The 24,795-nt window shown below is 36.4% G+C and overlaps 1 protein-coding gene across 5 annotated transcripts in view; it reads left to right on the top strand.

The window, feature by feature from the left end:
• SCML2 (Scm polycomb group protein like 2) overlaps positions 1-3,418 on the top strand; it is a 157,812-nt gene extending 154,394 nt beyond the window's left edge. For all 5 annotated transcript variants that reach the window (XM_007500826.3, XM_016424760.2, XM_007500827.3 and 2 more), the window contains one exon: positions 133-3,418. In XM_007500826.3, coding sequence (XP_007500888.1) covers positions 133-258 — 126 coding nt within the window. In that variant the 3' untranslated portion in view covers positions 259-3,418. The remainder of the gene's footprint in view (positions 1-132) is intronic.
• The last annotated feature ends 21,377 nt before the right edge of the window (positions 3,419-24,795 follow it).

Below are 24,795 nucleotides of genomic sequence, written 5' to 3'. Positions count from 1 at the left end.
TAGAATATTTTTAGAAATATAAATATACTCTCGTTTGTCATTTAATATTTTTAAAATAAATGAAAATAATTTATTAGTATTGGCACAAATGATAAAATGATATTATTATTCTATTTTTTCTTTCCTCTATAGGAAATTGATGGGAAAGCACTGCTTTTATTGAGGAGTGATATGATAATGAGATATATGGGACTAAAGTTGGGACCAGCATTAAAACTCTGCTACCACATTGAAAGGCTCAAACAAGGAAAGTATTAGAAAATGAAAGAGACAGAGATTATTGTATTTTCTGGTTGGAATAACTTCTCAGGTTTACATATTCACCATTTTTATTTAAAAATATTTTACTATTGTATCTAGTTCTCAGTTTCCAGAAAATTTCTCTTTTAAAATGTGATATTTCTACTATTTACAGGAAATTATTCTGTTGTAGCATTTCAAGATTCATTCAAGGGGTGAGAATTTAACTGACTATTGCTAGTATGGTAAATTGGGGTTTATTTTTTCATATATTTTGATAAATATAATTGATAAAGGAAATGTACAAGCTTTCATTAACTTCCACATTGAGAACCAAAATAGCTGAATCCCAAAGGATTTAACAAAACAAAATATTTCAGGGGTTTTATTAATGTTTTTAATTGTGGCTACAAAAGTTTCGCCATAAAATTTAAAGATGCAGGTGTGAATCTCATCTCTTACTTGATTATCATTTTCTAAAGCTCCAAATGTTTGATTCGGTTATGCTTTTACAGATTTGTATAAGAAGAATAAACATGTGAATTGTAGTCTTTTTTTTTAACAGGCATAAACTTTTTTGAAGTATTGTTATTTTTGAGAGAAATGCAATTGTTATTTTATTCAGGCAACATTTATATTACTTGTAAAGGTTTTCTTTGACCACCTTAATAGTCAACTATTCAGAGATAAAAAGTCCAAGATTCTTTTTAAATGATATAATTCCTGTTTTAAAACATTCCATCTTTTTAGTAAGCTTGAGAATGGAAATATATATTCATCTTTTATACACCCATGTACACAGATGTATGTTTGTCTTTTCTGATTTTAAAAATATAAATATTTTTCATGTATTGTACCATATTTTTATTCTATCCATATATCTGTAGGTACATACAAGTAAATAATTTGTTTCTTATGCTTTAAAAATAGCACTGTTCCCCCACAGTGGTAATAATAAACAATATACTTTTATTTTCTTATTTGGGGGGTAGGGGGAGATTTTTGTATCATTTCCCGTCATTAGCCACTCTCTACTTCAATTCCAAGGTTATAAGGAATAGGCAGATTCATTTTGATAAAAGGAAATTCCCTATCCTATGCAATAATCGATTTGTGTATCATCCAGTTCTGACACATTTATTATACTATGCTCCCCTTTTTGGTTTTAATTTAAAGATTGTTTTTCATTAAGAATTGGTGCTAGATATAATATACATATATACATATACTTATCTTTATTGCTTTATATAAAGTTTGGTGCATTTTATATAAGCTATGATTTGTTTCCTGAATAGAATAAGCTGTTTTTTTGTCACTGCCAATTACATCAGGGACAAGAAGGTACATTTTCTTTGTAGAGAAAACCAAATGTACTATGTAGTAGTGGATCTGCCGGGAAAAATGTAATCTTAGAGAATAATTTTATAATGTTTATTACATTTTTATAAAAGATTTCTTGTCAAAATTGGTATTTTTGCAAATTGCTCTTTTGTGAATACCTTGCTTTAGTTAAAAGAACTTCAGGTTATTTAAAGATTTTTGCAATATCTTACAATTAACAGTGTTATATGTTCAAATATTCACATTTTAAATGCTGCCATGTGTTTTTAATTTAGTCAGTAACTTTTGAAGAATTATTTTTACTATAGTTGCTTCATTTCAATTGCATCAACCAACCTGTAAATTGTACAGTATATATTTGATCAGAGTCATAAAATATTTTTTAAAGTATAGTTTATTTTTCTGATTAGAAAATTTGTCAATTTTGTTATCAAAGCTCGACATTGTTGATTTGTGTATATCACATTGCTTTAATGTATGAATTTATTTAGATGTTAATAATAAGTACCTCCACTTCAAAGAGTTTTCTTTGCATTTTCCACATAATTGATTTAAAAAAAAATTAGGAATATACATAAGGTAAAGAGGTAATTCCTTGGTAAAAAAATTTTTTTTTTCCTTTTTGGAGGTATATAAATCCAGGCACAAGGGTACCACTTAGGAAATTACATGGTTTGTCTTCAGCCTCAAAAATAGCAATGTTGCTGTCCATCTCTGCAAGTGGAATTGAAAAGTCCAAGATATCAACAGTAATATTTCACTGAGTGCGTATAGTGACCTTATATTGCTTTGCAGCTATAACTTCTCCATTAGGGAGCTAAAGTTTCATCACTTGGTTACATTCATTCACCTGTATATAAGATAACCTAACACAGAGGATTCTGGTTTATGTCTGAGCAAACTCAATTTTCAGAGTTACTATACACGACTACATTTTCGCTCATATGGGTCTGCTCAAAGTTAGTTTCTTTGTTATTAGTTTGCTACATTTAGTTTAATTAAACCTTTTCCCTAGCATTCTTTGCTTTTTTTCTAAGTTGCTTGAGGTTTTACTTCATATTTTCCTCAAGGTTTTTTTTTCTTTTTTGACGGCCTTACTCATGATTGTCACTCATATCTGCTCAAATCATTCTATTTCAAAGTTCATTTCACATTAGCAATCAAATATTCATTTAAAACTTTTCAGACCAATGGCTAAATTTTCCAGATTTCTTGATTAAATTTATTTAAGCCCATTTTTCATTATGTTCTTTAGAAATCAGAACCAGATAGCCATTTGATCTTATCAATGAATTTCTTTAGCATTTTTAAAATTGCTTTTTAGTCATTGGTAGGTTGATCATAAAGCTCTGATTCTATATTATCCATTATCTCATTTGGTTACTTATAATACTAAGAAAAACAAAATATTATTTATTTTTAAATTTTAAAAAGAAATTTGCAAAATTATTATTACATGCTATTGTATAATTGAAAACATTACAAATGAGAAGATTTTCTAGGGAAATTTATAATTTAATATCAACTTCCACATTTCTTGTTCTGTTCATCGATTATTGTTGCTTTAAAGTGTTTTGACTAAAACTGTATCCTGTACCAGGTGATAAGTGTTGTGGAATGAGTCAGAAATATGCTGAATATCATTCCATAGTGATTAGAAGACATATCTACATAGTAAGCAGTTTACTTCTTCCAAGAGAGGACCAAGGTCACTATATCATTGTACAAATAATACCTTACTAGAAATTTTGCAGTTATTTCCTTGTTTCTTCAGACTATGTGCAAAATCTTTTGTTTATGAATGTAGGTATGAAAATAAACCATTTTTGCTTGCTTATTCTGCTCATACCATTATTTCACTCTGTATCATAGCTTGGCACCTAAATAAAAAAGAATATATTTTAAATGTATTTTCAACAGGGATGTTCTATAGAAAGAATAAAATGTTTCCTATCATAATGATTTTGATACTTATTCATTAAGCTATTCAGTTTTTAGACAGAAATTGCTAACAGTTTTTATTTCAGGAAACCTTAGATACATGTCTTGTACATTTGAAGGGAAAAAACTGAATCTAGTCTAAATGAAGCAATAATTTTATTATAAATTATTTAGTGTAGGTGAAGCAAAGTTGATTTATAGAAATTTTTTGAGCTCCCAAACATTTTATTTTGATGAGTAAATTAAAGATTTCTCCTGTAAGAATTTATTTTTACTTGCCACATTTCCAAAAATAATGAATTAAATATTGCAGGCTAACTCATACATTTTAAAATAATGTGTCATGCCCCTGCAATTCTTTTTTCTGAAAGCACGTATTTGGTTGCATAACTTTTTGTATTTCCTTTCTTTAAACTAAGCCAAATTCAGAAATAAGGATTAAGAACATAAAAACTGAAAAGATTCCAACATTTGTACTCATTTAGCCAAGTTTCTTATTTCACCAGAGGGCAGTATTCACCACTGAATGGGCCCCAAACTGATAAAGAAAATAATAACTTGAAGAAAGTAAGTGCAAGTGACATTTTACAATATCCCTTTTAGGACATTGTACAAACTGACTCTAAGTCTTTAGACTACACACTTAAGATAATAAAAAAGCCATGAAAAACTTGTGACAATTCTTGGATAGAAGAGGTATTACTTCCAGTTTTTTATCCTCGCTCTCAAAATTCTGCCCCCTTCTACTCTTGAATTTTGGAGCATGCCTCATTTCTGCTATTGGCATTGCTATTTAAATATTATGAGGGATACTAGTAAAAAAGCACTTAGTTTATGCTTTCAGTATGCAAAGGGTTTTCAAAGCACTGTGTAACAATTCCTGAAAAAGAAGAAAAAACACTGATACAGACTATCCTCAAGATACTTAATTGGGCTTAACACCTATACGTGAAACAACTTCACATTTATAAGACACCTTATGACATTAGCAAATGTAAACAGTACAGTGTCATTAAGGAATGTACTGTTGTTTGTACTGAAATTTCTAGATAACTTAAACATTCCTTTAAAAAACAATGTAAGCATTTTGGATTAAAAAAATTATCTTACCCAATGTTTTGGAGGCAGAGGACCTGAATAAAAATTCTGGCCTCTAATGTTTATTACCTGTGGGACCAGTGATATTCACTCTCTTTGGGTCTTAATTCCACTATCTAAAATGAGTAGATTGGATCCAATTACTAACTATGTATTAGCCATCTTTTATGACAAGCATTAGGGGTACAATGACCAAAGTGAAAAAGACCCTGCCTGTTACTGGGAAGGAGGTGTATGTTTATAACAAAATGAACACAAAGCAATTCTGGGAGGAAAGCTACTAGCAGCTGGGAAAACCAGTAACGGTTTCATGTAGAAGTTGACATTTAAGCTGAGTTTTGAAGGAAACCAGGGATTCTAAGAGCAGGAGTTGTGGAGAGGAAACATTCCAAGAATGGAGGGTGGCCAGTACAAAAGGGTATAGAGAGATCAGAAATGAAGTCGGGGGTCGTTTTGAGTTTTTATATCTATCTTTTATGGTTTTTGTTGTTGCCTTCTCCCTTGCTTTCCATTGTTGCTACTTCATATGCTTACCTTTTATTCCACCGTCAATTCTTCTTTTCTACTCTTCTTTCTTCTAAATTGCTATGAATTACCCTGAATAAGTTTTAGTAAATGGACTTTTCAGACTCATTTTCACTTCTAGATAATTAAGGCTGTTAAGTAAGTGTCCACCAGATAACTGAAGGATTGGATTTTAAAGTCTTGATTATATGTAAATTTTCTATAAACTTTTGCCTAACAGGTCCTAAGCAAGTATTTGAGTACTTGATATCCAGAGCATCTGATCAGTTTTATTCTAGGTCCTCTTAAAATCCAGAACTGAACTAGAATATTTTCTAAGGGACCAGAATCTTGTTTTCTTATGTCTAGAAAGTTACTGAGGATTTAAAGTACATGGAACAAGGGATAAGAAAGAGTTTTCATAAAAAATATTTTTGTTATACTCTAAAGAAGATGGAGTGATGCCTTGCTTGTAGTTGAAAGTTTCATTTTATAAAGAAGCAGTGATATTTTATTTGTTGAGAATTAGGGAAATGTGAGTAAATTAGTTTTCAAGGTATCAGAGAAATAGACTACTACTCCAGAGCTGCTAAGCTTCATGATTTTCAGCTAATTTGTACATGTTTTAAAACTAAGAAGAGTAAAAACTTTAAAACGAGAAATATAAGTGTTTGAGATGATATGATTTTGTTTAAGTACAAATTTGATAGGAGAAACTTGGAGAGTTGTAACTTCTAAAACAAAAGGCATGGGGCAACTGGGTAGAACTATGAGTACAGGGCCAGGCCTAGAGTTGAGAGGAACTGGGTTTAAATCTGGCCTTGGACATGTCCTAGCTGTGTGATCCATGGCAAGTCATTAAACCCTGTTTTCCTAGCCTTTGCCATTCATATCTTAGAATTGATGTTATGACAGATGGTGGTAAGAATTTAAGGGGAAATAAATAAAGTAAAAGGCAAGTTACTGGGAATTAGCAGATCTCATCTAAGCAATAAGAACTAGTAGAAGAACCTGAGAGAATTGAAGACATATGAGAGAACTAAAGATTTTTTTCAGAGCTGTAACATTTAGAAACAGGATATTGATAAGCTTCTGCTGAATGATACTTGAATAGTCAAACAGGATTGACTTTGTGATCCAACAGTTTTACTGCCAGGTATTGTTTTTCAGCACCATCTAGAGTTGGAGAGAGATGTAGCCTTCCCTGTATTTTTTATTTATATAATAAATAGGATTTATTGCTCTGTGCTGCCACCTCTAACTTGAGAAAGAAAAGTAATAGGGTGTCTTGCAGCTGCTGTGTATGGGATTTGGGAAGCTGGCTTAGAGTGTCAATCTGAACTTTGTTGCTCTGTATGCCGAACATTGATTGAACAGGAGAGCATCCAGGTGAGTGAATAACTGTCTAGATTGATCTATAAAGCCCAGAGATGGTTGGTTTGAGCTTGTCAATTCTCGTGCTTAAAGAGAATTGCTATTCATATTTAGAGTTCATATTTCTAAATATCCTCTTAAGGATCATGATTAACTAAAAAAATTTCCTTAACTCACAATCCAGATTTTTTCACTCTTCACTACTAGCTATATATTATAAAGTATTAGCGATTAATGACATTGTCATTCTAATCAGCAGACTCTTTGTGCTTCACACAAATGTTATCAAGTATTTGAATTAAAGGGAAAAAATGGTGAATCTTGGAAGAGGAATATGGCTTTGTAAGAAATATTTGAGATTTTAAAAGTTTCCACCCATTGGAGTCTCCACATAAATAACTTAACTTTTTAATTAAAGAATCTGCCCAAGTGAGAGGTGAGGAAAAAGATGAAATTCTGTGGGATTGGGAGATGGCAAAATTTTATGTGTTAACATCTTTACTTTTTGTTTTCAGAGGTTTTGCTACTACTGGTTCACCATTCATTCTATAACAGTGCTCTATGGAGCAGGTAATTTCTGGCAACTACCTGCTGCTTGGGGTTGTTAGCACTGCCATTGAAAGCAAATCCTGGTAACCCATAGGGGGTGAGATCATCTGAAACCCTATATTGGACATAAGGTCAGGGTGTTAGGGTAGCAAAGAGAGACTGAAAGTGGAGATAAAGGTAGGTTGCTATATTCCATGAAACCTAAACAACTAGTGCCATCAGGCTAAGCTGATTAATGTCAGTTCCCCCATCAAACACTTAATTTTTTATTCATTTATTCATATAATTGATCTTGGTTCACAATACTACAATCCCTACCCTTATTTCCTGCAATCTACTGGCTGGGAGGAAGCCTGGAGTAATTGATCGGACTTTCCAGTTCCTTTATAGCTTTAGAAATTTTTGCTATTGCCACTGCAATTGCCTGAGCTGTAAATCATATGGCCACTGAAAAGGCATGTCACTGACTCCTGTGAATGAGTTTGGTCAATAGGAGTAATTTTCCAAATAAGCAAGAATAGGCATAGATCCTCACACAGTAATATTTCCTTTTCCTTTTTTCCCACATGCCCCCTGGTCAGTTTTAAACAATCCACACTGCTCCATGAGCCATATAAGTTCAGGAAGGTAGAAAAGAAAGTAGGCAAGTACTTTGGTGAGTCAAAGGAGTGCTAAATAAAGCCTTTGAGAAAGCTACCACAGCAACACCAGAGAACTTATGACAAAATCATTTGTCTAGTGATCCAAATATAGCACCAGTTGGTGGCCAAATTTTATATTACCCTCTTTAGCATATGAATAAGGAGACCGCTTCATTTTCTGTAGGCATACTGAAAATAGAGTATTAGTCTGGTATGGATTTCAATTGCAACTAAAGCACCTCAAGTGTTACCTGGAACACCTACCAAGTATGCAGACAGACTGTGCCCGTGTCACATTCTCTTAAAAATAAAATGAATTAACATAAAATCCAGAATCTTGTCAGAGTGTATGTTTTTACTCCTTAACTACCAACCACCAGAGAAATAGGTAGGGGAAATTTCTTTGTGTATTCTGTTCCTTAAAATAAGTTGAATATGTTTCTCATTTCTACTAAAGCCAAAGATTTGAAGCCAACAGTGATTCAGTGCCCTTATTCTTTTTCCCTTATATACTTTTCAGTTTCTTACTTTAGTATTGCAATAGTATCCTTAAATCATATAAAATATTTTAATGATCTCTCAATATCCATACTTAACTATTCTAGAAGAAGAGAGCTTATGGGCTAGTTCATCAACTTTATTTCCTTGAATATGCTTCTCGTGTACATACTTGAAAATCATTTTCAAATGTGACAATTTTCCCCCTTTCAGTTTAAAATGATATCATTGAAAGTCATGTGTGTATCTCATTTTCATCTTTTGTGGGTTTTTCTTTTAAGAAACTCAGAAATATTTGAATAATATACGAAGACTGGTAAGCCAGATGGCCCTCATTCTGGAAAAGGTTGTAGCCAGTCCAGGAAATTTTGGTCCTGTTATGGAAAGATATTTTAAGCCTTTCATTGAAAAAAAAAAACCCTAATACATACAGTATGTATATACAAAAATTGGCAAATGTACAAAATAGCTGCTTAAAGAAGTGGGTCAGTATGTGGTTTTTCAAAACTATGATTCAAACAAGAATTAATAATGGTCTAGAAAAACTAAAAATATTTTCATTAACTTTGTCTCACTCCCCACAAATAACTTTATTTCCTAATTTCTCATATTGTCATTGTGGCCACTTCCTTTATCTGGTGATTATAATTTAAATTCAATGTTAATCCTTTCATATTTGGGGGATGGACATTCGATCTTAAATCAGAGACAGAAAGGAAATGATTTGGCTCAGATCTGGTTTTCTTCGTAAAAATGTTTCAAATGCCTCTTATTGAATGAACTTTTTTCTTTAATTATTAGGATTAGGATTAAATATATCATGTTCGGTTGCATTTTATGCTCTTTTGCTCAGAACATATTCCATTAGCTGCTACGGTTTCTGGTAGGGGCAGAATAGTTTTGGGTTCAAATTTCCTTACCTTTATATTTGACTGTCTCCTAGATGCTTACAAACTTTGTTGTGCATCAATAGAATTGTTAAATTTAACCACTATGTATCTTGAAGTTTGTGTCTTAGGTTTTGCGTTGTGTTTGTATGTTTGTTTGTTTGTTTTTCCTGAAGGTAATCTATGAATCTTTTCATTGGCTATCCTTGAGTTTTTTCCATTCATTTGTTGTTTGTGCCCAAAAGTTCTGGGTATTTTTGTTGTGTTAATTATTGTATTTGTTGTTTGGGGATTTTGACTTGTCATATTCTTCTAGAAAACCTGATTATGTAATATTTAAGTTGTTTCTATGCATTATCTTCAAAAGATCATTGTGCTGGGGTAGCTAGATAGCAGAATGGAGAGAGAGCTAGGCCTGGAGTTGGGAGGACCTAACTTAGGTTCAAATCTGGCCTCAGACACTTACTAGTGGTGTGACCTTGGGAAAGTCATTTAACCCTTTTTTTGTTGTATTTCCACCTTGTCCTTTAGTACTATATATTCATATTTCCAATCAATTGTTTTTCTTTCTTTGGTGAAGTTTACCAATATAGATTCAAGTTTTTCTCCTTTGCTGATCATTTCTTCTATTCCAGCCACAAATTATGCTTTCATAATAACTGTTTCTTCTTAAACCACTTGGATATATCCTTTCATGATTGCATGTTTTCACGTAGTTTTTTTCCTGATTTTTTAAAATAATTTTTTATTTGATCATTTCCAAGCATTATTCATTAGAGACAAAGATCATTTTCTTTCCCCCACCCCCACCCCCATAGCTGACACGTCATTCCACTGGGTTTCACATATGTTCTGGATTCAAACCCATTTCCATGTTGTTGGTATTTGCACTAGAGTGTTCATTTAGAGTCTCTCCTCAGTCATTTCCCCTCAGCCCCTGTAGTCAAGCAGTTGCTTTTCGTCGGTGTTTTTACTCCCACAGTTTATCCTCTGCTTGTGGATAGTGTTTTTTAGATCCCTGCAAGTTGTTCTGGGACATTGCATTGACCCTAATGAAGAAGTCCATTACCTTCGATTGTACCACAGTGTATTAGTCTCTGTGTACAATGTTTTCCTGGTTCTGCTCCTTTCGCTCTGCATCACTTCCTGGAGGTTGTTCCAGTCTCCATGGAACTCCTCCACTTTATTATTCCTTTGAGCACAATAGTATTCCATCACCAACATATACCACAATTTGATCAGCCATTCCCCAATTGAAGGGAATCCCCTCATTTTCCAATTTTTGGCCACCACAAAGAGCGCAGCTATGAATATTCTCGTACAAGTCTTTGTGTCCATTATCTCTTTGGGGAACAGACCCAGCAGTGCTTTGGCTGGATCAAAGGGTAGACATTATTTTGTTGCCCTTTGGGCATAGTTCCAAATTGCCCTCCAGAATGGTTGGATCAATTCACAACTCCACCAGCAATGAATTAGTGTCCCCACTTTGCCATATCCCCTCCAGCATTCATTACTTTCCATAGCTGTCATGTTAGCCATTCTGCTAGGTGTGAGGGGATACCTCAGAGTTGTTTTGATTTGCATCTCTCTGATTATAAGAGATGTAGAACACTTTTTCATGTGCTTATTAATAGTTTTGATTTCTTTATCTGAAAACTGCCTATCCGTGTCCCTTGCCCATTTATCAATTGGAGAATGGCTTGATTTTTTGTACAATTGATTTAGCTCTTTGTAAATTTGAGTAATTAAACCTTTGTCAGAGGTTTTTATGAAGATTGCTTCCCAATTTGTTGCTTTCCTTCTGATTTTAGTTATATTGGTTTTGTTTGTACAAAAGCTTTTTAATTTGATATAGTCAAAATTATTTATTTTACATTTTGTGACTCTTTCTATGTCTTGCTTGGTTTTAAAGTCTTTCCCCTCCCAAAGGTCTGACATGTATACTATTCTGTGTTTACCTAATGTACTTATAGCTTCCTTCTTTATGTTCAAGTCATTCACCCATTTTGAATTTATCTTGGTGTAGGGTGTGAGGTGTTGATCCAAACCTAATCTCACCCACACTGTCTTCCAATTTTCCCAGCAGTTTTTATTGAATAGTGGATTTTTGACCCAAAAGTTGGGATCTTTGGGTTTATCATATATTGTCTTATTGAGGTCACTTGCCCCAAGTCTATTCCACTGATCCTCCTTTCTGTCTTTTAGCCAGTACCACATTGTTTTGGTGACTGCTGCTTTGTAATATAGTTTGAGATCTGGGACTGCAAGGGCCCCTTCCTTTGTATTTTTTTTTCATTATTTCCCTGGATATCCTTGAACCTTTGTTATTCCAAATGAACTTTGTTATGGTTTTTTCTAAATCAGTAAAGAAATTTTTTGGAAGTTCCATGGGTAGGGCACTAAATAGATAGATAAGTTTGGGTAGGATGGTCATTTTTACTATATTGGCTCATCCTACCCATGAGCAGTTAATGTTTTTCTGATTGTTCAAGTCTAGTTTTAGTTGTGTAGAGAGTGTTTTATAGTTGTGTTCATATAGTTCCTGTGTTTGTCTCGGGAGATAGATTACTAGGTATTTTATTTTGTCTAATGTGATTTTGAATGGGATTTCTCTTTCTAGTTTTTGCTGCTGAGCTGTGTTGGAAATATATAGAAATGCTGATGACTTATGCGGGTTTATTTTGTATCCTGCAACTTTGCTAAAGTTGTTGATTATTTCAATTAGCTCTTTGGTTGAATCTCTAGGATTCTTTAAGTAGACCATCATGTCATCTGCAAAGAGCGATAACTTGGTCTCCTCATTGCCAATTTTAATACCTTCAATTTCTTTTTCTTCTCTAATTGCTACTGCTAGTGTTTCTAGTACAGTGTTAAATAATAGTGGTGATAATGGTCATCCTTGTTTCACTCCTGATCTTATTGGGAATGCCTCTAGTTTATCCCCATTGCAGATGATATTGGCTGATGGTTTTAGATATATACTGTTTATTATTTTTAGGAACAACCCTCCTATTCCTATGCTTTCTAGTGTTTTTAATAGGAATGGATGTTGTATTTTATCAAAGGCTTTTTCTGTGTCTATTGAAATAATCATGTGATTTTTGTTGGTTTGCTTGTTGATATGGTCGATTATATGGATGGTTTTCCTAATATTGAACCAGTCCTGCATCCCTGGTATAAATCCTACTTGATCATGGTGGATGACCCTTCTGATCACTTGCTGAAGTCTTTTTGCTAGTATCCCATTTAAGATTTTTGCATCTATGTTCATTAGGGAGATTGGTCTATAATTTTCTTTCTCTGTTTTTGACCTGCCTGGTTTTGGAATCAGTACCATGTTTGTGTCATAAAAGGAGTTTGGTAGGACTCTGTCTTTGCTTATTATGTCAAATGGTTTGTATAGTATTGGGATTAACTGTTCTCTGAATGTTTGATAGAATTCACTTGTGAATCCATCGGGCCCTGGGGATTTTTTTCTTAGGGAGTTCTTTAATGGCCTGTTGGATTTCATTTTCTGATATGGGATTATGTAAGAATTCTATTTCTTCTGTTAGTCTAGGCAGTTTGTATTTTTGTATATATTCATCCATGTCACCTAGATTGGTTTATTTATTGCCATATAATTGGGCAAAGTAATTTTTAATGATTGCCTTAATTTCCTCCTCATTGGAGGTGATGTCCCCCTTTTTGTCTTTTGGGTGTTTAGTGTAGACGTGTTCTGTGAACTCTTTCAGTGCTTATATTGCCCCCTTGTTCTAGGATCTCTGGGCAATTTTCTTTGATTATATCTTGTATTACGATGTCGAGTTTGCTGTTTATTTCTGGCTTTTGTGGTAGTCTTAATTATTCTTAAATTATCTCTTCTTCCTCTATTTTCCAAGTCTGTAACCTTGTTAGTGAGATATTTTATGTTCTTTTCTAATTTCTTGGTCTTTTGGCTTTGCTTTATTAATTCTTGCTCTTTTACATGCTCGTTGTCTTCGAGTTGCCTAATTCTGACCTTTAAAGCCTGGTTTTCCTTTTCGATTTGGTCAAACCGGTTTTGTAGATGTGTGAATTTCTTTTGCATTATTTCCCACTTTTCCTCCCAGAAGGTTTCCATCTTTTTGATCATTTCCGATTCAAATTCTTCATGGGTTTGTGGAGAGTTTCCATTTCCTTTGGAAGGTTTCGGAGCATTTGCTTGTGTTTCCTCTTCTATCTCCTCTGTATTTTGTATTTTTGCTCCATAAAATGTGTCCAAAGTCACCCCTTTCTTCTTGTTTTTATTGGCGTTTTGAGGCTTTTCTGTGCTGTTTGCCATCTCTATCTGAGTCGATGGACTAGCTTTTCTCATCTCTGTCTGGTGTTCAGAGGCATTAGCCCCAGGCAAATTGTCCATTCTAGGCAGTTGTTGTACTGTCTTCCCGGGGAAGCCAGGAATTGCTGGTATTTTGGTGTTGCTGCCCTCCTCAGTTCCCTCCCGATGCTTCTCCATTGCCTTACTTCCATGCTCTGAGCCTGGTTTGGCACTGGCCAGAAGACCCTGCACTCTGAGGGGGGAGGGGCCGTGGCTTCCCGGAGCTCCAAGGGCTCCTGATAGGATTAACTTCAGCTGGGTTGGACTGAGTATGCCCTGACACAGGGACCTTCTGTGAGACTCAGATGAAAGGATCCACCCATGGAGCTACAGGTTCTCCCCCCCCCCCAGTCTCTCTCTGTTTCTCTCTTGTCTGTGTGGGGTGCCCCAGAGACTGTCAGGTTGTTTTCTGGATGTGGCCTTCAGAATAGCCGGCCCTGGAGTCCTTTTGCTGGTTCTTAGGTTCCTGCTGCTGCCTCGGACTCAGCTCTGGGTTGGGGGGGATGGGTCCTGGGACCTTCCTTCTGCCTACCCCTTAGATCCGAGTGATCTCAGGTTCTGGCTTTTGGGGGGCCGTACCTTTTGATCCAGGTCCAGGAGGAGGGTTCCCGGGGTCTATGCTGTTGTTCGTTTTGAATTTTGGTGCCCTAGGAGCATATAGTTTGAGATTGGTAAGGAAGGGTTTCCGGAGATCTGAACTTTAGCTTTCTCCAAGCCGCCATCTTGACCGGAAGTCTCCTTATTTTTTTTATTTGTCTTTTTCCCTTATATTCCCTTATGACTCATCTTCTGACTTTACTAGTTAGCTTACTAGGAAAGTTCTCTTTACTAGTAGTTTCTAAAAGACCTGACCCTTAAAGCTGTCTCAGCTTCTACCCATGCAGGACAATTCACATATCACTAGTCTTGGTCTCTCGCTCTTGTGATTTCAGGGAGTTGTTCTATCTCTCCTCTCCTCTCTTCTCTCAATAGTGTGATTGCTCATGCAGAAAGGGGTTGGTAATTATTGTGTTAGCAATTAAACTTTTCCTACTCTTGGGTCATTGGGCTATTGCCTTGTTTAGGGGTCTTGGTGTTAAACAGATGAAATTGCGTCATCACTTGTGCATAATTCCTATTTTGGAGACATTTGAAAGGTCCTAAAGATCAGAAGAAAATGTTTTGTTCTCCTCCTTATTGGTCATGTGACTTTGGATCCAAGATAAAGGATTAGAAGAAACCTTAGAGGTCTAGTCCAACTCCTGTACAGTGTTAGGAATGACTTACACAATATTCCAAATAAGTTGTTCCTTTGGAATTTTTTTTATGGTCCTTCACTAATGGGAAACTCATTACTTCCTATTATAAACCTTTCCATTTTCAGTCAGATCTAATTGTTAGGAAGTTTTTCTATAAGAGCAGCTCAGCAGAGATAGATAACAGGAAGCAGTTTTACAGAGAGTATAGGATATCAGGATCACTGTAACACTGGGAAGCTTGAGTTGCCTTTGCCACATATGTACTTCACCACACACAAGTCCCTATTGTCAGAAACCCAGAAAATTCCCATTAATCATAATATGGCTTTTCCTTTTAGGATCCCTTGTTTGCCTTTTTTTAATGTGTCTTGATTGTCTTCTCCCAAATGTGGATACTGTTATTAGCCACTGCTGTCCAAAAGGCACTGCTGAGGGAGAGAGTCTAGAATTTTTTGAAGTTCACAAGGTCATCTGCTGATCAAGGCATGGGGAGGAGACAGAGGTTCTTCCTTTCCCCACAGGTGATTCCCTTTGAATGTTCAGCTTCCAAACTGGACCCACAAGACATGACTGATTCAGCCAGCCCAGGTACACTTCCTGTGTATTGATTATGTTCTACACATAATGTAATGTCTTTGATTGACCAATTCAATAGAAATGTCCACCTAATAAGAGTGTTGAAACTAGAGCGTCTCATTAGTTACTTTGTGTGGGGGTATGTGTGACTGTTCAATCAAACCCTACTATTAAAAATATGAGGTAATTTTGGAAAAGGTGCTACTAGAAGTGAGGAGGAACAAAAGTTTTACAATGAAGGTACCCTTTATGTAGGGAGGGATAAAAAGGAATGAATTCTTGGTACTAGGGATTTCTAGTGCAAAGGCAGCGATGAAAGGTGGAATGTTGTATGTGAGGTACAATGGGAAAGACAAATCTAGCTATAGCTAGAACTGCAGAATCTGGAAGAAAAGTAATGTATAAGACTAGAAAGATAGGATTGGGAAGAGATTTAAAAGCCAGAGGGATTTACATTTATCCTAAAAATAATAGACATTCCATAGTTTATTGAGTAGGGGAAATGGTATGATCAGACCTGTACTATTGGGAAAATTAGTTTGGTAGCTGTTTAGAAGATAGACTGGAGTAGAGAGGAGTCTTGAGTTAAGGGATAATTAGAATGTAATAGTCCAGTCAACAGTTGATGGAGATCCTAAACTAAGATAGAGGCTTGTTGAACAAGAGAAGGGGATACAAAAAGAGCTGATTCAGAGTGAATTAAGCAGAACCAAGAGAACATTGTATACAGTAATTGAAATGTTGTGAAATGGTTAACTGTGAAAGACTTAGCTACTCTCAGCAATACAATGATCCAGGAAAATTCTGAGGGACTTGGAACGAAGAATGCTGTCTACCTTCAGAGAAAGAACTGTTGGAGTCAATGCAGATGAAAGCATACGATTTTTCATTTGTTAATTTGGTTGTATGTTTTGGGGTTTTGGCTTTTATAAAATTATTTACTTAGAAAAATGAATACAATGATGATACGTGTATAACCCAGACTGAATTGCTTGCCAACTCCAGGAATGGGGAGGAAATGAAGAATGGGGACAATTTATATCGTATAACTTTGGAAAACTTATGTGGAAATTTATTACATGCTGATTATGAGTTATGATTAGCAAAGGTATTAGGAGGGTGCTTAAGATGGTAAATGGTTCTCCAAACCTTTTTTATCCTTCTTCAGACCTTTCATTTTCACTCATCCCATCCTCTCAGCTGAGAATCTCTTCTCATATTTCACTGAAAAAAATTGAAGTCATTCACCAAAAGCTCCCTCATCTCCCATCACTCAGAAGTCTTCCCTCACTATCTCATCCTTTACCCATATCTCACGTGAAGAGGATCCCTTTCTTCTTGCTAAGACAAGCATCCTGTCTTTTCCAGGCACTTGTCCCCTTTGTTATACCCATGGAGAATGGTTCTTATTTTTTCAGTAAAGTTTAAGGGAGGGGCAAGGCTTTTAGAAGCAATGGAATGGGAAAAAGTTATGACTTAATACAGAAATTTTAGAGGTTTTGATTGTAGACGTAGGTTACTTGTTGAGCTGTGATCTTTCTGTGCTTGGAGTGGAGGTCAGAGCTGAGGAAATTGAGGGATTGACGAGTTAAGGAATTTGGATCAACTTTCATTAAAAGGCACAAGTTGGAATAGAGAGGAAAACTGTGAACTATGTATGGAGTACCTTGAAAAAAGAATTGTATAATTGAAAATCTGTTATTCTAAAAAAGAACTAACATTTCCCGGTAGCTCACTGACTTCCTGTCCTTACATACTTCCTGTAGACGGGGATATTAGGCAGGGACATGGAGGCTCCCATGCTCTTTTGCTTTCAATGAGCTTGGTGGTGGTAGTAAGCTAAGCATGGGGATTTTAAATGGGCTAATCAGCCATGGGTACATGATCTACAGGAAGTACGTAAGGACAGGAAGTGAGTGGGTTCCTGGGAAATGTTCTTTTTTAGGGTAATAGATTTTCAATTATACATTCCCCTCTGAAATTCCTTTGTGGTTGCCATCAATGTAAAAATTAAAATTAAATCTCAGCAATAAAAATATTATATTTCAGGAGATTTATTAATGATCATTAGAAATAAAGGAATAAAGAGGATACAAAATAAAGAGACCATTTGTCCATGGCTATTTAGCCATTTCAAAATTCCCACTCTTACCACTGCCACCATGCTAGCTGCAAGCCGAAGAGGCTGATCAGGACTGCCCACTCAATATTTAGCCCCTGTCTACAGGAAGTATGTAATGACAGGAAGTCAGTGGCCTCCCAGGAAATGGTCTTTTTTTTTAGAGTAACATTTTCAGTTATACAGAATAAACTAGGATACTGTGTTTTTTTTTCTTTTAAAAATTATTTATTTAAAAATATTTTTCCTTGGTTACATAATTCATGTTCTCTCCTTCCCTTCTTTCCCCGCCCCAAGAACTGATAAGCAGTTCCACTGGGTTATACATCTATTATCACTCAGTTCTTGTTTCCATATTATTCATTTTCGTAATAGTAATCTTTTAAAACCAAAACCCCAAATCATATAGCCATATAAACAAGTGATAAATCATATGTTTTTATTCATTTCTACTACCATAGTTCTTTCTCTGGAGATGGATACCATTCCTTCTCATAAATCCCTCAGGATTGTCCTATATCATTGTATTGCTATTAATGGAAAAATCTATTAAATTTGATAGTCCCACAATGTTTCAGTTACTGTGTATAATGTTCTCTTTTTTGTGCTCATTTCATGGAGGTCTTCTAAGTTTTTATTGATAACAAGCAGTTCATCATTCCTTATATAGAACAATAGTATTCCATCACCTTCATATACCACAATTTGTTCAACCATTACCCAATCAAGAAACATCCCCATATTTTCCAATTTTTAGCCACCACAAAGAGTGTGGATGTGAATATTTTTGTACAGACTTTTTATCTCTGGGGTACAAATCTAGGAATGGTATATTGCTGGATCACAGCATATACATTTTTTAAAGCCCTTTGGGCCTAATTCCAAATTGCCTTCCAAAATAGTTGGATCAATTCACAACTCCACCAGCAATGCTTTATTGTCCGAATTTTGCCACATTCCCTCCAGCCTTTATCATTTTCCTTTACTGTCATATTGGCTACTCTGCTAGTACCTCAGAGTTGCTTTGATTTGCATTTCACTAATCAAGAGAGATTTAGAACACTTTTTCATGTGATTATTTACAATTTTGATTTCTTCATCTGAAAACTGCCTATTCATCCCTTGACCACTTATCAGTTGTGGAATGGCATGATTTCTTATACATTTGACTTATTTCCTTATTTATTTGAGAAATTAGACCTTTGTAAGAGAATTGTGTTAGAAATTTTTTCCCAGTTGCTTTTCTTCTAATTTTGGTTGTATTGGTTTTGTTTGTACAAAACCTTTTAAATTTAATGTAATCAAAATTATTCATTTTATGCCTTGTAATGTTCTCTGTCTCTTGCTTGATCCTAAATTCTTCCCTTTATCATAGATATGACGGGTGTGGTATTCTATGTTCCTCTAATTTACTTATAATTTCCCTTGTTATATTTGTCATATGCCCATTTTGAATTTATCTTGATAGAGGATGTGAGATGTTGACCTAAATCTAATTTTCCCCATACCAAACTAGGATAATATAGATAATTGCCATTAATAACTTTTTAAGCATTACATTGGGTAGAGTGAACTTCTAAGGTGGAGAGATTACCGAGTGATGGAATACAGTGCCATCTGAAGGAAGCCAAGGCTCTGCAAGTTCCGGAAGATAGAATGAAGGTGAAAGGATGAGATCTAAAATAAAAGAGTTTATGGAACCCAAATTCTGAAGGACACAATGAAAGGGGGCAGGCAGAACTGGTTAACATTCCATGGGATGAGCTGAATGGAAGTGAGGCATCAGGAAATGAGGGTTGGGAAAGGGCATGACTTACTCTTCCGAAGCTCGCTATTCAGGATCAAGGATTGAAAGGGAAGCCAATGATGTGAGCTTGTTGGTCTTAGATGAGGTCAGGCACAGAGCTTTCCTCAGAGTTGGTGGTCTTAATGACGGCAAGTGAAGGTAAATTAAATCTACAATGTCTTGGCTCTGCCTATTAGTATCTGGGCTTGGCTCTCAGGTGGTGGTCAAGTGAAGGAGTTTCATGACCCTTTTGGCAGCATTGGTTGTCACTGTTATATTCGTATAAGTAGGTATATTCCGAACTGTTTTGTCTGTTTCTACCTTTCTCTTGACCATCCTCCTCTCCCCATTGTAGGGGGGATGTACCACGTGAGATGTTTTGCTGTCAAGCCTTTCTCATTGCAAAATATTAGCATGGGAAGCACCAGCTTTGTTTACACACATATATCCATGTTACTTAGCTGCTCTCCATGTCAGTTACCAGGACCACCACCTTCCTTTTCCATAACATAGATGACCTTCATTCTGTTCTGCCTTTCTCCTTAACAGTTCTTCTTTTCAGATAGTAGATAGATATCTTATTTTGTCTGATGTCAATACTTCAAAATATTATGCACCGAGGTGCAAAAATTATTTTTCAATCATGACTGTCACTATGTCCATTGGGTCATATAAAAATTTATGAGATGTCCAATTTTTATAAATCTTTCCCTGTTCTGTGAGGAATCCTGTGCTTTATTCTCAATTCTGTCACTAGTTAAGCAAGTTACTTGGTTGAGCAAGCATTTATTAAGCATCTGTTCTCCACAAAACATTGTGCTAGCAACTAAAGGATATGTATACAAGGTTGCCTTTATGGATATTAGAAGTGAAATAGAAGAGATGTACCTAAGGATATTCATTTACAGGCCAAAGTGTCAGAATTCAGCCTGCATGCATTCTTGTTTGAAAAGTGCACTGCCAGTCATAGGTGGTGGTGGTGGTGAAGCAGGGGCCAACCCGAACCAGGATCCTCCGCCTCTTGGTGCTGCAGGCCCCGCAGGTCTGTGTTTCTGAAAAGAACCTCACCTCAACTTCACTGCTCAAGGGATGGGATCAGAAAATAGTGCTTTAAAGAGCTACACCCTTCAAGAGCCACCCTTTAGCCTCCCTGCTGGACTGGCTGTTTACCCAGCTGTGCTACAAGATGGCAAGCTCGCTTTGGTTTTTGCATACAAGAGAGAAAATGAAGACAAGGTTAATAAAGCTGCTAAGGTACTGTAGAGGAGGTGACTTTACTTAATAACCAGCACCTGCTACTATCTCCATTATCATTTTCTATTTAAAAAAAAAACTTGAACCCAAGAAAGGACAGATTTCTTTATCTGAAATAAATGAGATGAGAAGGTCCAGGGATTTATTCAGAGCCTACTTTAAAAAATTAATGATTATCAATTTGTGAGGATGTCTCCAGCTGGTGGGAAATTGCCAAGTATAATCTCTAAAAAAAGCAGCTTTATTAAAAAAAAAAAGTGCTCACCAAGTCAAAATGTTTAGTAAAGCTAATGATCCTTGACACCTCTCTCTTCCCCCCCCCCCCGGAAAGAGCCTGAGGAGATTCCCAAGAGGAGTGCCATAGCCTCCAAATCCTGGAAGATAGGGCCACCTGGGGCTGGGCAGGGAAGCTCTAACAGGGTAGGGGGGCACTGAGAAGTGGGATAGAGACAAATATTCTAATATAACTCTAATACCAAATAATCTATAAGGGTGTAGCCTGGTAATGGGGACAGTCACACTGCAGGACCAAAAGTTCTAGGATAGCTCTCTATGGAGAGGAAGTATGAAGATGAGAATTGGCGGTACCCTAAAGTAGTTTGTTTCCTGCTGGTCAGTGTGTGCCTGAGGGAAGGGCCATCCTAGGCCTCTTCCATCTGCCCATATGTGGGATCTTCCATCTATCTGCTTATTACTCACTGCCTGCTTTTTCAGCTGATTATTAGGGCCATAGCTTGTTAGTCCTCGAAGTCCTCGAAGGCACCTTGTGCTTTCCAGCTTCTGGGTTGAGGAGAGGTCATCAGGATTAGGCTTAGGCTTCTTCTATGCCAACACAATGCAACTTACCTCTTCTGCTGCCAGCCCCGTGTCCCTCCTGGAAGTGGAGACCCTGCAGAGCAAAGAGGAACTAATTTCCCTTTGACTTTAGACCTTGTGCTGTGCTGATCCTCGTGCCTCTGAAGTGCAAATTATTATCCTTACACCAGTCCCTACCATCACTATCCTGTTCCTCATTCCCTTCCTCCTCTACCCTCCCATCCCAGACTTTCAACCTAACTACACCCTTCCATGGGACCCTCTGCTGTGTCTGTTCCATTCATCTCAGATCCTTTCCTGTGCCTTCCATCTCCTAGCTCCTCCTGAAACTACCGCCTGATGGAAGCCTCTCTGGCCATACTTTCTAGTCTGGTTGCACCCTCATTCATTGATGGTTTTCTCTCTCACTAATAAAGGCAGTGGGCTTAGAATACTTGTTTCCCATGCATCCTCTTCATCTATCACTCTAACTCTTCCTCTGAAGTTCATGCTATTTATAGAAACCACTCATCCAAAATCCTGCCGACTGTTCTCTATGTGCCCTAGGTCACACTCTTCCTTCCTCAAAGAGTTTGGAGTCTGTCACAATTTTTCTTTCCTCCCCCACTCTTACTGTCATATCAGGGGACTTCCACCATACATACTGATTCTCAAATACTCCAACCTGGTAAAATAGGAAGTAAGTGGGTTCTTCAAACTATTCTCTTCCCATGAGCTATTCCTCTCCCTTGCATCAACCTTTAAGTTCAAGAATTCTGAAATCACCTATTCTGACTTCAATCTATTGTCTTTCACTTCTCTCTGCTTTTCCTCACAAACCCTATTTTGTCATTAACATCGCCATTAATACTTCAGTTCTATCACAGGCCATCTGTCTGACACTAGCTATTCTTTCCTTTTCTCCTTATTTTGACTCCATGGTGAACTAATTCCACTCTACATTTTCCTCTTCTCTTAAATCTCTAGTTCCTTTATCACATCACCAGTTATGCCCAGAGAAGCCTCAGTCTTTGATTGTTCCAACTATTTGCTGCCTATCCCCATTCTGCTCAATGAAGTTGGAGAAAATGGTGCAACTCTTCTGACTGGGTCCTCTCTGCTGCTGGAAAATTATATCTACTTAACTCTCCTACCCTTCACTATGACTCTTCCAAGCTGTTTCATCCCCCCATAAATTTCCCGTGGCTCTCTGACCCCTACTCTTTGAGCCTTGTTTGATACTGTACAGAAAAAGTTGAGGCCATTTGATGTGAGCTCCATCTTCTCCCCTCTTCACTTCCTGTCACTTTGATGTCTTCATATACTTTTTTCTTTTGTACCCCTTTTTCACATGATGAAGTAACTTCACTGTTTACCAAGAAACCCCTTTTCTTGTTCAAGTGATCTCATTCTGTCCTCCAACAAATTGCTTCCTTGTTATCCCCATTTACCACTTATTTTCAATCTCTCTCTCCACCAGCTAATTTCCACTGCCTACAAACATACCCAGGTCTCCCCATCTTGGAAAAAACCCTCATGGGATCCTTCCCATCCTTGCTAACTATCTCCTTGTATCTGTTGTGCCCTTTGTAGCTAAACTCCTCTAAAAGGTCAACTATAATAGGTGCCTCCACTTAGCTCTCATTCTCTTCCGAACTCCTTACAATCTGGCTTCTGACCTTATTCTGTGAACCAGCTCTATCCAAAATTGCTAAGTCTCCCAAGTGCAATGACTTTTTCTCAGTCCTCATATTCCTTGATGTCTCAATAGCCTGATCACTCTTTCTTATTCTCTCTTCTCTCTTTTTAGGACACCATCATCTTCGGTTTCTCCTACTTCTCTGACTACTCCTCCATCTCCTTTGCTGCGTCATTCTGCAGATCATGTACTCTAGTTGTAGATGTCCCTAGGGTTCTGCTCTGAGCCCTTTCTACAATGTCACTTGGTGATCTCACCAGCTGCCATGAATTTAATTACCATCTGTACATTGATGATTCTCAAACCCTATCCCTATTCTGCCCCAAACTCAACTGACCTCTAATCTCTCATCTCCAGCTGCTTTTCAGACATTCTGAATTGGCTGTTGAGTAGACATCTAAAACTCAACATGTTGTCCAAAACAGAACTCATCATCTTTTCCCTTAAATCTCTTCCTTCAGCCTCTATTACTGTAGAGAGCAACACCCAACTTCCCACTTCCTCAAGCTCACACCCTGGATTCTTCACTTCTTGCTATATATGCATGCACACACCCTGTTCCCTCTCTTAGAGCTACCATCTTTCTTCTGACTTGTATAGTAGGATATTTTGTAATTAGGACTTAATTAAGAGTTCATTAGGACATAGAGATAAATAACATGTTAGGTCTCTTTAAATGGAATTTTGGAGAGGAATTGTGGGTGAGACTTTTCCCAGAGTGCCTTGGGAGACAGTTACCCACCTATCTTTGTATTTTGGGACTGATCTTGTGGTGATAAGGAGGTCTCAAAGGCAGCTTGACAAAACCTGGGAAATTCTCAGTTTCTTTTCTATGACAAAATTAATCTATTGAACCATAACATCGGAGGAGACTGCTGGTAGGAGAAGGCTGTGGAGAATTTGAGCTGTTGTTTCAAACTAGGCAACTAAGAAGAAAGACTAACTTTTTTAAATAAGTTAAAATTTGGTTTAGGATAAGAATAGTTTTGAGGGGAATTTAAATAGAGGTAGATAGAGTAGCTCTAATTTTGTTGGAGACTGAAGAGATCCTTGCGGATCAGAAAGTTTGGGGCTATTAGATAAGATTATTAGCTTAGGGATTAAAATATTCTTTTCCACTTATTTCATTTTCCTATCCCCTTTCCTTAGGTTTTTTTATCATAATAAATATACTTTTATATATTCTTGCCTAAGCCAGAATTCTTAAGACTGCTACAAGAAGCCATCTTGTTTCAACAGTCACAACGCACAGCCTATCAGGACAAACTATAGTGATACCACACTATGCAAATTATCTACTATGAGGTAGTAACTCCTTACAACACTTGGTGACCCAGTTTTGGAAAAGAACCTACACAACTAAGAAAAAGAAAAAAAAATACTAGTTGTATTTCAAATCCCAGGGCAGACAAGCAGTTCTAGTTAATGGAATTCTCAGGAACTAAACTACTTCAGCACCAAGGAGAGTTCCACAGGGCTGTCAACTGTATCATCTCTTGTCTTTCTCTGTCAGGCACAAAGCACACAGTAGAGTCTGCAGTGACTGAATATTTTTGGATATGTGGAATTTCTTATTTCTGAATATGGGGAATCTCACAGTATTAATCGATTTTACCTCACTATTCTACAGAAATAACTATGCCTAATTTTGTATATCAGCTGCTATTTTTGTATCAGTTATTTATAGTACTGTTTTTAGATATTGTTTACTAGACTCCACTAATATTGATCTTTGTTCCGGTAATGCTCCCAATTAGGATGGAGTTTTGTTGCATCTAGAACATATACTGCTGGTGTGGAAAAAGAAACAAATTAGAGAAATTGATAGGGAAGCCCAACTGAAATATCTTGTGGCAATAGTGCATGGAATAGGACACAAATTAGCACTGTTAAAGATACAAATAAGTAAGGGCAAT

Source organism: Monodelphis domestica, chromosome 8 (genome assembly GCF_027887165.1).
Source record: "Monodelphis domestica isolate mMonDom1 chromosome 8, mMonDom1.pri, whole genome shotgun sequence".
In the NCBI taxonomy this organism is placed as follows: Eukaryota; Metazoa; Chordata; class Mammalia; order Didelphimorphia; family Didelphidae; genus Monodelphis; species Monodelphis domestica.
The sequence above is the reverse complement of the archived record's forward strand: the minus strand, read 5'-3'. Positions and strand labels throughout refer to the sequence as shown.